This window comes from Schistocerca cancellata, chromosome 5 (genome assembly GCF_023864275.1).
Source record: "Schistocerca cancellata isolate TAMUIC-IGC-003103 chromosome 5, iqSchCanc2.1, whole genome shotgun sequence".
NCBI lineage: Eukaryota > Metazoa > Arthropoda > Insecta > Orthoptera > Acrididae > Schistocerca > Schistocerca cancellata.
Window position 1 is genome coordinate 308,116,807 of NC_064630.1, and position 12,611 is coordinate 308,129,417.

Here is a 12,611-nt window from a genome sequence, read left to right on the forward strand (position 1 = left end):
AGAGACAGAACAGTACCAAGTAGCAAAAGTGCTGTTAAATCAAGCAATAGGTACTGGTAACGGGGTAGATCAACTGCAGCTGAACGCAGGTAGGGTGCACCGTTGTGCCGTATGACATATTCCGACCAGAACACTGCAGTATCCAGAGGTGTCATTGGTGTATCTTTAAATGCCTGAGACAGTTTCATTGCCCGCTCTTTATATCTGTGGAAAGAGAATAAATCTCATGTAAAATACTGTAACAGATACTTCGTATAATACAACAAATATTTTAATGATTAATGGAAAATCTCATATAAAAATGTGAAAAATACTAACAAAGAGATAGAGGGGTTGGCCAATACTTCCCTCAGCTCAGTACAGCCGATAGATAGAACGTAAATTTTTGGTTCTGTTTTTTGTGTATCTATCGGCTGTACTGAGCTGAGGTAAGTACTGGCCAGCCCATCTCTCTCTTTGTTAGTATTTGTTTCACAACAAATATTTGAAAGAATATAATCTGATGCTGTTTGAGACTTTCCCTGACATATTAACTTGTTTAGTAGTTCATGGGCATCACATCAGATAAAGTTAGATTATGTTGTCAAAGCCGCACAATATTTCAAAGAGACAGCTGTTGGTCATCATCAGGTGCTTAGTAACAAATAGCTGGCTCACTAGAAAGGTACAGGCACCAAGATGCGGGGTGGGAGCTGTATCATAATTGGACACAAATCATTGAGGCTGTCAACATCCATAGCCCCCTGGCAGAGAAACGTGCCATAGTTTTCTCATTTGCAATTTGGAAAAAGTGGGGCTGCAAGTTGCAGACCCAGCGTGCAAGTACGCAGTGTGTTGGCACTTGGCTTAAGTGTCCTGGCTTTGATTCACTGTCTGTGTTCAGTCATTGGTTTCTCTCATCTGTGGCTGACAAGTGCCTTAGTTATCACCAAGGCTGGTTCCAAGCTTTGTTAAGTTGGAATCCCACATGTCTGTTCATCACGTCATTAGTTAGTAATGGACTCCTAGTATGAAGAGGCAGACACAGGATCTTTGTCTCTCCATAGTTCATGCTATGTCCCATATCAAGACAGTATTCAGCAACAGCAGATTTTTCTGGCTAATCTAATCTGGTGTGATTTGTGTGTTCACTGCAGCTATCTTTAAAAGTGTGACACGTCTAGCCAATATATGATTTCCCACATTGGCATAGGATTTTATTTATTCCTGGTCTCCTTAAACCTAGGTTGTCTATTACAGAACCTTGCAAGGTTTCCACTAGCACTGGGGAGCAGAAGACACACTTTGCTTCTTGAATAGCTTGCTGATCTTAAAGGACACGCCACAAACACAGGTAGAAAAAACATCCTTTTGAGTTCTCCATCCATGTGAGGTCTGTGGCTCATTTCTCCAGCAGACGGCTATAGGTATCATCTACAATTCATCTACAATGGTATTATAGCCCCACACTTGGTGCTTGCGCTTTTCTAGTGAACCACTAGATGTTTTGGTGAGCCACAACAGCAGCACATTAGTAATCACTTGTAGGTGGCAAGCAGCAATCTCTCATTGAAATATTGTGCAGCTTTCACAACATTATCTGACATATTTTCACGTAATTTAGTCTGCAGTAATAAAATGTATCTTAACTACACAAACTGGAGGGAAAATGTACAGAATAGTTATGATTCTTCTTCTCAAGATAAAAGTTGATATATATTAAATGTGTGTTATTAACATAAATTACAAAATTATGCTTAAACAATTAATAGAAAAAAGCATGTTAAACAGTAATACTGAGAGTATTTAATTGTTTATACACACCCAGGGTCATTCAACAGAGTTTTCAGGGCTGCCAGCAGTGATTCCTTTGTAATGTTTTGGTAGGGCACTACCACACTCACTCCTCGTTTCACACAGGCTGCAACATTATTTGGCTGATCTCCAAATAGAGGCATTGCTAGCATGGGAACACCATTGTATATAGCTTCAATAGTACCCATCAAGCCTCCATGTGTCATAAATACTCTTACATTTGGATGACCTACAGACCAAAATGGAAATTCAAATGATACTTAGTCATCAGTTTAAGTCTCACACACACACACACACACACACACACAGTGCACCATATTCAAAAGTTAGGAAAATGAATTTAAAGTGCTTTATGCATAATAATAAATTTTCAGCACTTCGAAATTGCAACTTTCTGCAGACATATCAAATTTTTTTCCTTGACTAAAATATGGATAGTAACACATACTCTGCTCTGCATCTTCAGTTTTCTTGCAGTTCTTCAGATAATAAAAGTTGAATTAAGACAATCGAGACAACAGTAGGATGGCAAATCCTCACTGTGTGCGCGTGCACATGCGCATTCGCACTTAAGTACTAGGTATTCTCTGTGTAAGCACACAAGCCTCTAATCACATGCATAGAGCCTCTACTGCTCTCTCTCTTTTCTATATAACAGTACACAAAAAGCAATAATGATGATAAAAAGAACTTCACTGCTTGGTGTTTCAAAACAAATAATAATTTCATGCGCCACTAGGTGATATGGATCACAGTGGAGCAGGAGACCAACGTTATTCTATAAAAGAACTGCCCAATTTCAAAAATTGGTGATTGATGGCACTGTAATAGTCACAAATATATGGCTCACAATTTTAGATGAACAGTTGGAAATAGGTAGGTTTTTTAAATTAAAATACAGAACATAGGTAAGTTTGAACATTTTATTTCAGTTGTTCCAATGTGATACGTGTACCTTTGTGAACTTATTTCCGAGACCGCATGCTGTTTCAGTGTGATTACCTGTAAATACCACATTAAAGCAATAAATACTTGAAATGATGTCAGTCAACCTCAATGCATTTGGCAATACATGTAACAACATTCCTCTCAACAGCGAGTAGTTCGCCTTCCGTAATGTTCGCACATGCACTGACGATGCGCCGACGCATGTTGTCAGGCATTCTCGGTGGATCACCATAGCAAATATCCTTCAACATTCCCCACAGAAAGAAATCTGGAGACATCAGATCCAGAGAACGTGCAGGCCATGGTGTGGTGCTTCAACGACCAATCCACCTGTCGTGAAATATGCTATTCAATACCGCTTCAACCAACCGTGAGCTATGTGCCGGACGTCCATCATGTTTGAAGTACATCGCCATTCTGTCATGCAGTGAAACATCTTGTAGTAACATCAGTAGAACATTACGTATGGAATCAGCACTCACTGCACCATTTAGATTGCCATCGATAAAATGGGAGCCAATTATCCTTCCTCCCATAATGCCGCACCATACATTAACCCGCCAAGGTTGCTGATGTTCCACTTGTCGCAGCCATCATGGATTTTCCATTGCCCAATACTGCATATTACACCAGTTTACATTACCACTGTTGGTGAATGATGCTTCGTCCCTAAATAGAACGAGTGCAAAAAATCTGTCATCATCCCCTAATTTCTCTTGTGCCCAGTGGCAGAACTGTACACGACATTCAAAGCCATCACCATGCAATTCCTGGTGCATATAAATATGGTACGGGTGCAATCTGTGTTTATGTAGCATTCTCAACAGCGACGTTTTTGAGATTCTTGATTCTCGTGCAATTTGGTCTACTACTGATGTGCGGATTAGCCACGACAGCAGCTAAAACACCTACTTGGGCATAATCATTTGTTGCAGGTCATGACTGACATTTCACATGTGGCTGAACACTTCCTGTTTCCTTAAATAAACTAACTATCCAGTGAACAGTCCGGACACTTTGATGATGTCGTCCCAGATATCGAGCAGCATACATAGCATATGCCTGTTGGGCATTTTGATCACAATAGCCATACATAAACACTATATCGACCTTTTCTGCAATTGGTAAACAGTCCATTTTAACACTGGTAATTTATCGCAAAACAAATACCCTCTGCACTGGCGGAATGTTGGGTGATACAATGTACTTATACGTTTGTAACTATTACAGTGCCATCTATCACAAAGCAAAAAAAGTGGTCCAACTAAAACATTCATATTTCTTTACGTACTACATGAATATGTAATAAAAAATGGGGGTTCCTATTTTAAAAAAACGCAGTTTATATCCGTTTGACCTATGGCAGCACCATCTAGCGGGCTAACCACAACACCATCTGGTTTCCCCCTTCAAGCTAGATGAGCTTCATTCTCTGTAGCTTTTTCATTTGATGCTTATTTCGTGAGATATTTGGCCTGGTCACTATTAATGGACCACCCAGTACATGATTTCCAATTAATTTTTGATTCTTTTAACTTACTTTACTATTGCTGCTTTGTACTTATACTCCATGTTTTTCAATGTTCCCATAATTCATCTATTTCATTGTAGCTCCCTTTTGCCTTTAACTTCTGCCTGGATTTCTTTACTTCATATTTCTAACTATTTTCTGTATATCAACCAAAATAACCAATTTTTGAGAACATAATGTAATTGGATAGATAAAAAAAATCTATTCACCAAGAAGCAGCAGGAGAAAATATATACAGAGGTATGGAAATCTGTACCACTTAACCAGCTAATGTGACCTACATGCCTCTTCTGTCATTTCCACTCCACCAGACTACTATCCTCCTACAAAATCCAGCAGTTATCTGCCCCTCATATTTCCTTGGGTGGTATCAACCCCCAGCTGAACTTCAGATTGCAACAATAGGCTAGACTTTACCTCAAAAGGCTATCCTACCTTCTCCTAACTACCTCAACAGTGTTGTTTCCCTTCCCATACCTCTCCAGCTCTCTAGAACAACCACACCAACAACCGCCACTCCTGTCCTACAAATCAAGCTTGACCAACCTTCTCATAATCGAAAGAACCAGTCATGACAGTGCAGTGTTCTCAGCCACTCATCTAAGGCACTGTCCCATTTTGAATTTCTTTATTATCTAAGGATCTCACATTCATCCCTAAACTTCAATGTAACCATGCTTCTTTGGTGAAGGACCTACTTTCCTTCACATGTAATGTCAACTGGAAATATCACTTTGCAAACCCAATCCCAAAACATTTCGAGCAGTAAACCTGATATTGAACCCTGCCTTGAACAGTGCTGACCACGATCCTGACTTTATCCACCACCGCTACCTTACAATCCTTCCAGGAATTCCTAACATTTAGCAATACTTCACAGCCCTTCATCAGGTCCCTGCAAAATGACCCTAACAAGTCCTCTGCAGAACTCTAGGCTCTTCATTCCCTAAAAACTGACTCCCTACCACTGTGGTACTTGACTGATGGGAGTATGTAAGTGAGGATCTGTGCCAGCAGCCTGACATCTCTACATTCAATATCTGCCATCATGATCCCATTCCTACAATACAAACTGACCTAGAGTCTCTCCTTAAGCTCTCAGACACCTCACAAGACTGTACACCTCAATCCATAGAAAGTCTTATCACACTCAAATCACAAACCCCCACCTTTTGCCTTCTTCCTAAGATCCACAAACTGAATCATCCTGGCCGTCCCAAAGTTGCTGGCTTCAAAGCACCCACTGAATGTATATCTGCTGTGCTTGACCAACACATGCAACCTATTGTATAAAGACTTCCCTCTTATATTAAAGACACCATCCAATTTTTAGATCATCCACAACGTGCACCACTCCCACCACACATCTTGCTTATCACCACTGATGCAACCTCCATTTGTACCAGCATCCCAAATTGTATGTAGTATGTTTGCTGCTGAACATTTCTTCAATCAGCACCCACCTGATTCCAACCCTATAATGTCCATTAATCAACGTTATGCTTACCAACAACTACTTCACCTTCGAAGGGCAGACATACAAACAGTTCAGGCATGTGGCCACGGGAATCAGAATGGCTCCTTCCTAAGCCACCCTTTTCCTGAATCACTGGGAGGGGGCTTTCCTGGGATCTATAAGCCTTTAGCCTCTAGTTTGGCTTAGATACATTCATGACATCTTTGCCATATGGACTCATGGTGAGGTTGATCTGTTTAAATTCTTAAAATCTCTAAATACATTCTCCCAAATAAATTTCATAGGGTCCTATTCTAAATCCTCTGCACTTTCCTTTATGTTGACCTGATTCTCACCGAGGGTAAGCTACATACTTTGCACATGAAACCTGTTAAGAACAGTACTTACATTTTGACAGTTGCCATCTTTTCCATTTCAAATTTTCCCTCCCAAACAACGTTGGCATTTGAGGCAAACATATTTGCTCAGATGCAGACTCTTTACAGCAGAACACCATCATTCTCACCTCAGCCTTCACTGGATGTAATTACCCCACCAACCTAGTTCAAAAGCAGATTTCCTTGGCCATAGTGTCCAATCTTGATAGTGAAGATCCCTCCAAAAATAACTTAGGAGTACACCACTTGTTACTCAGTATTATGTATTAAGCAGCTTCTTAAAATCATGTCGTGCAATGAGGTCCATCTGTGACATTTTGCCCACCACAACTAGAACAGCTTTTTGTCACCCTCCCAATTTCTACGATATCCTTGTCAGTCCCTACACTCCTCCTGCACCCAGTTCCCTACTCTATGGCTCCTACCTTGTGAAATGACCCATTGTGAAATGACACATTGTGTACCAGCTTTTATGTAAACTCTTGTTATGATGAATGGACATAGCCAGAGGGTGTATACTGACAAGACATTATTCTGTTGCAGAACATGCTCTACAACATGATCCAGATTATGCCCCCAAGATACCATCTTCTTAGAGCTCCACAGTTGGGAACAGGTGTTGCAACAAGTCCTTGGTTCTCACCACCCACCTGGCCTTAATTTATGTTAATTTCTTCGGTCTCTGAATTTTTTTCTCAGTAACTGTTCCTTTCTTCACTCCCCTTTAGTTTTCTATATTTAACCAATATTTCTCTTTATCATTTTAATTTGAGTCAGAGTTTTCCCTAAAGTCTTGTTCTGACATGACATTGTGCACTGTTCCATAAATCAATACACTGCAGTAATGTTCATCATGTTCCCTTGAAGTCTTCTATTTCTCATACACTGTGAGCCGACATTTAAGTTTTGCTGTAGAAATCAGAAGTTTTTTTTTTACTTATGCCACAGGGCAGACATACCCTATGTGATGAAAAGTATCCAGACACCTGGCAGAAAATGACTTAAAAGTTCGTGGGGTGCTCCATTAGGAATTCTGGAATTCAATATGGTGTTGGCCCATCCTTAGCTTTGATGACATCTTCCACTCTCACAGACATAAGTTCAATCAGGTGCTGAAAAGTTTCTTGGGGAATGGCAGCCCGTTCTTCATGGAGTGCAGCACTGAGGAGAGGTATCTATGTCTGTCGGTGAGGTCTGGCATGAAGTCGGCGTTCCAAAACATCCCAAAGGTTTTCTTTAGGATTCAGGTCAGACACTGTGCTGTACGTGTCCTTTCACATTTCCATTTCACTATTACATAGGAAACAGTGGACCTATGGTTGTTTAGTAGTGTGGGAATCTCGTTTACAGACATATGACAAGTGGCAATGACTACTGAGGTTGCTGATATGGAGTATTTGGCAGCACAATGCACCTAATATGAAAAATGTGTATTTTTGGGGGTGTCCAGATACTTTTGATCAAATAGCGTACATACACTTACATTCAGAAAAAACTTAACACCTTGAATGACTAGAGATAGGATGTTCGTATTCACAGGACATCTACATTAGTATGTTCTGCAGAAATGATTAGCGTTTCAGTAACCTCGGTTCAGCAGGTGTCCTATCATCTAGGCGGCACAGGGTCTGCCATGGGCCCTTATACACTACAGGCCATGAAAATTGATACACCATGAAGATGATGTGCTACAGATGCGAAATTTAACCAACAGGAAGAAGATGCTGTGATATGCAAATGATTGGCTTTTCAGAGCATTCACACAAGGTTGGAACCGATGGCAACACCTACAACGTGCTGACACGAGAAAAGTTTCCAACCGGTTTCTCATACACCAACAGCAGTTGACCAGCATTGCCAGGTGAAATGTTGTTTTGATGCCTCGTGTAAGGAGGAGAAATGCATACCATCACGTTTCCAATTTTGATGAAGGTTGGATTGTAGCCTATTGTGATTGCAGTTTATCGTATTGCGACATTGCTGCTCGCGTTGGTTGAGATCCAATGACTTAACAGAGAATGGAATCAGTGGGTTCAGGAGGGTAATACGGAACACCGTGCTGGATCCCAACGGCCTCTTATCACTAGCAGTCGAGATGACAGGCATCTTATCCGCATGGCTGTAACAGATCGTGCAGCCACGTCTCGATCCCTGAGTCAACAGATGGGGACTTTTGCAAGACAAGAACCATCTGCACGAACAGTTCGATGAAGTTTGCAGCAGCATGGACTATCAGCTCTGTGACCATGGCTATGGTTACCTTTGACGCTGCATCACAGACAGGAGCACCTGCAATGGTGCACTCAACGACAAAACTGGGTGCACGGATGGCAAAACGTCATTTTTTTGGATGAATACATGTTCTGATCATGATGGTCGCATTCGTGTTTGGTGACATCGCGGCAAATGCACATTGGAAGTGTGTATTCGTCATTGCCATACTGGTGTATCACCTGGCATGATGATATGGGATGCCATTGGTTACACATCTGTCACCTCTTGTTCGCATTGACGGCACTTTGAACAGTGGAGGTTACATTTTAGATGTGTTATGACCTGTGGCTCTACCCTTCATTTGATCCCTGCGAAACCCTACATTTCAGCAGGATAATGCACGACTGCATGTTGCATGTCCTGTATGGGCCTTTCTGGATACAGAAAATGTTCGACTGCTGCTCTGGCCAGCACATTCTCAGATCTCTCACCAATTGAAAACGTCTGGTCAATGGTGGCCAAGCAACTGGCTGGTCACAATACACCAGTCACTACTCTTTATGAACTGTGGTATCGTGTTGAAGCTGCATGGGCAGCTGTACCTGTACACATCATCAAAGCTCTTTTTGACTCAATGCCCAGGCATATCAAGGCCGTTATTATGGTGAGAGGTGGTTGGTCTGGGTACTGATTTCTCAGAATCTATGTACCCAAATTGCGTGAAAATGAAATCACATGTGAGTTCTAGCATAATATATTTGTCCAATGAATACCCATTTATCATCTGCATTTCTTCTTGGTGTAGCAATTTTAATGGCCAGTAGTGTAACTTGTTCCATCTGTGATGCCATTCACATGTATGAGACTCTTAGTGGCATCCTATGATATAGCCGTCCATGTTGCATTCACCTGGTTCAAAATTTCATCTGTGGTGTTTGGCATTGGGTCACAATGCTGCAACTGTCACTTCACTATATTCCACACATTTTAGATCAGTGACAAGTCTTGTCATCTGGCAGGGCAGGAAAAAAAGACTGACATCTTGTGACATCAAGAAGGCATGTCTTTACATTAAGAAGGCACATCTTCATGCAGCAACATGTTGTCGTGCATTGTCTTGCTGAAAAATGGCATCTGGGGTGTTGTGCGGGAAGGGTATGGCTGTGAGTCGCAGGATGTCATTCACATATGTCACACTGGTCACAGTGCCTTGGACACACACCAATGGTTATTTGTGGTTGTACCCAATAGCACTCCACACCATAATGCCTTTAGTTGCTGCTGTATGCCCTGTGCGAATACAGCCACTAATGACACTCCCCCCATCTGTGGCAAACCAAAGTAAGGCCATCATTTCTAAACTCAATGTGGATTCTTCCAAAAACACCATCTGGTGCCATTCCTGTTTCCAGTGACTGTTCCATACGCTACTGCCATCTGGCATGTATCTGCATGTTCGTCAAAGGTAGGCGGAGTAGTGGACGATGCATACATAACCCGTGCCATAATAAATGGCATGGACTGTCACCACTGATAATGTACAATGTGTTACACAGTTCTGCAGCTGTGCCAGAGCCAAGGAGGATGCAGATCTGTTCTGCAATGTCATTCGGATGAGGTGTCAATCTTCTCCAGTGTGGGGGTGGGGAGTTAGGAACCTGACCCATCTTGTCACTTTCTATGGCCCACTGTGAACCATTCTGTACACTCCTGTTGCACTACCAAAACACTTCATCCCACAAGAGCAGCAGTTTCCCAGATGGCTGCATCACATTCTCTCATGCCAATAATGCGCCCTCTTTCAAACTAACTGATTTGACTGTGCAGTTCATGCATACATCTACAAGACATCCTGCACATCTGCTCAAGTCACATTGATCCATTACCTTTGGTTTTAGACTGGCAACGAGAGCTGCAGGCACATTTTACTTGTAGATGTTGTGCCATCATATTGATGTTGGCCTTGAACCCACAGGCTGACATGGTTCAAATGCTGATCGTTTCTGCAGAACATACGAAAGTACATATACTGTGCTTGTCTGTGGCTCAGCGATCACCTTCACAGTGAGTTGCTACCTATCCTCACATGAGTGGACTTTCACAATGGGCCAAAACCACAGGCCATTTCTGTGGGAATCTCTAATGGATCAAGCCTGCTGATGTAAAGACCATAGTTTCCCAGCCTGCCCATCTGAAGTCCATAGTTTCCCACTAACGTGCAGGCCCTGCCTGTCAGAGCTAGTCTCACTGTCTGCCCACAGGCTGGGTCTGTGTGTGTGTGTGTGTGTGTGTGTGTGTGTGTGTGTGTGTGTGTGTGTGTGTGTCAGATTTTTGTAATTTATCCATGGGCCCAGGACTGTGGTGCTTCTAGGCAGGCCAGAGGCCACGGATGATGGATTTCAGATTTCAGGAATTGCGAATGTCTCACTGCAAGTGCATTGTTACAGTGCAGCATTTTATAGACATTTTATTTATTATAGTAAATTTTAGCACTTCAAAAAGTAGTTTATACATTAAAAAGTATGGATAATAACATAGAAGAAAACTGTGGCAGTCACTGGCAGTTTGTACACTGTCTACTCGTGTATTTCTTGAAAGAAATAGATTGACGTAACATAGTGGGTAATAACCAGCAATAATGAACACTAGAACCAACATTTTATTGGCGGTCACCTATTTTTTTCTGAGGTTATTTCTGAAGCAGTGAAGGTATTTTAAATATGTCTTGTGACTCCAAAAAAATGCATATTTTTGTCACCAAATGTGTTTCGCTTTGTTGAAATAAAATAACATCAGTGGTCTTAAGCGAACACATATACCATTTGGCTTGCTTTCTCCATATAAAAACAGTTCCTTGCTAAAGATGTTGATGTTAGTACTGAAGATTTTTGCTCACACGTTTAGGAATTCAGGAGTCCTTACTTTTTTTGTCAACTTATGTCTTTACTTACCATTGAGATCTCAAAATTTTTCACAGAAAAATGCTAAAACTTGTCTGGAAATCAGGGAAATATCAAGGAATTTCATGTGGGGAAACTTGTGGCAACCCTGGGAGAACTGCTAAATTGATTTTCTCTACTTTTTATTTGGGATGTTCAAGTTGCAGTTGGACATTGTTCTTGACTGTACTTTAGACCACAGCATTGGAACAGAAATGCGAATAAAACTCATTGGCCTTACTAGATATTTCTGTTTCCAGGTCATACCATGGCAGCTGGTGACATTGTATCTTTGGATGAGGAACTTCCTCAGTGCCAGCTAGCTCAAGAAACACATTGGCTGAGCAAATTTATTCTGCCTGTCACTAGTCTAATGGAGAATTTGCAGCATAATGTAATACGTTTGGCAAATATTTAACCATCTTTTTGCTTCCAATAGAAACTGCAGCTTACTTCACCATTTACGTTGGGAATTCTCCATCTTAGCCATCACTGACACAATAAGGGAGCACTGTCTGAAGCAGTTGTATGCCAGCTTAGTTGTAAAGTGTTTGCCCATCAAACAGAAACCTGCAGTAGTTTTTGGTTCTAATCTTAATGGAAACAAGATTAATTCTGTACCCTGTAGATGAAAAGGTGAAAAACTTGCTTAATTGCACACTTTTATATATGATTTTTTTTCTTCTGTTGATTGTATTGACTTAATGATTTATTAATTTGGTTTTGTTATGTATCTACCCCTGTTGCCACATTTGCACACTTCCATGGTAGTCCTGTAATGCTACTTCAGTGTGACTGGACTAAACACAGACACAGACTTTTGTGAAGCCAGTAGTGAGTATTATCTTGCTGATATGTGAGTATTTAAGATACCTTGATTTAAGAAAGACATTTTTGTAACATTATGATAAGTTTTAATTCATTTGTATTAGTACAGTGCATACTAAATAGCATTTTTTGTTAGTTTATTGAACACAGCAGATAAACTTATGAGATGAATTAATCAGCAGCAATACAGTCTCCCACATCATTTAGATCATTGGTTTGGGTGGTGGACCAAACTGCTAGGTCATCAATCTCTTGTTCCAATAAAAAAAACTCCACAAGGATTGGAGTAAAACCATCAAGACATACAAAACACAACTGGAAGAAAGGAGAAAGCCACAAGAATGATGGAAGGGCAAACAAACACTAAAATGGACATAATCGGACAAGAAAACCGCAGAGAGATCAAAACAAAAGCAGATTACCAAGGATGGCTGACCATGAGAATAAAAAGGAGCCAGCCACTCTCCAACACATTAAAACCTCCACCCTAAAAGCGCTAGAGT

General features: G+C 41.1%; 1 protein-coding gene across 1 annotated transcript in view; it reads right to left on the reverse strand.

Annotated features, from left to right (window-relative positions):
* LOC126187634 (UDP-glycosyltransferase UGT5-like) overlaps positions 1–12,611 on the reverse strand; it is a 147,289-nt gene that overhangs the window by 522 nt on the left and 134,156 nt on the right. The window contains exons 4-5 of the mRNA XM_049928833.1: positions 1,804–2,023; positions 1–204 (exon numbers count right to left, since the gene is read on the reverse strand). The exon at positions 1–204 is cut by the window's left edge and continues 522 nt beyond it. Of these exons, the coding sequence (XP_049784790.1) occupies positions 1–204; positions 1,804–2,023 (424 nt within the window). The remainder of the gene's footprint in view (positions 205–1,803; positions 2,024–12,611) is intronic.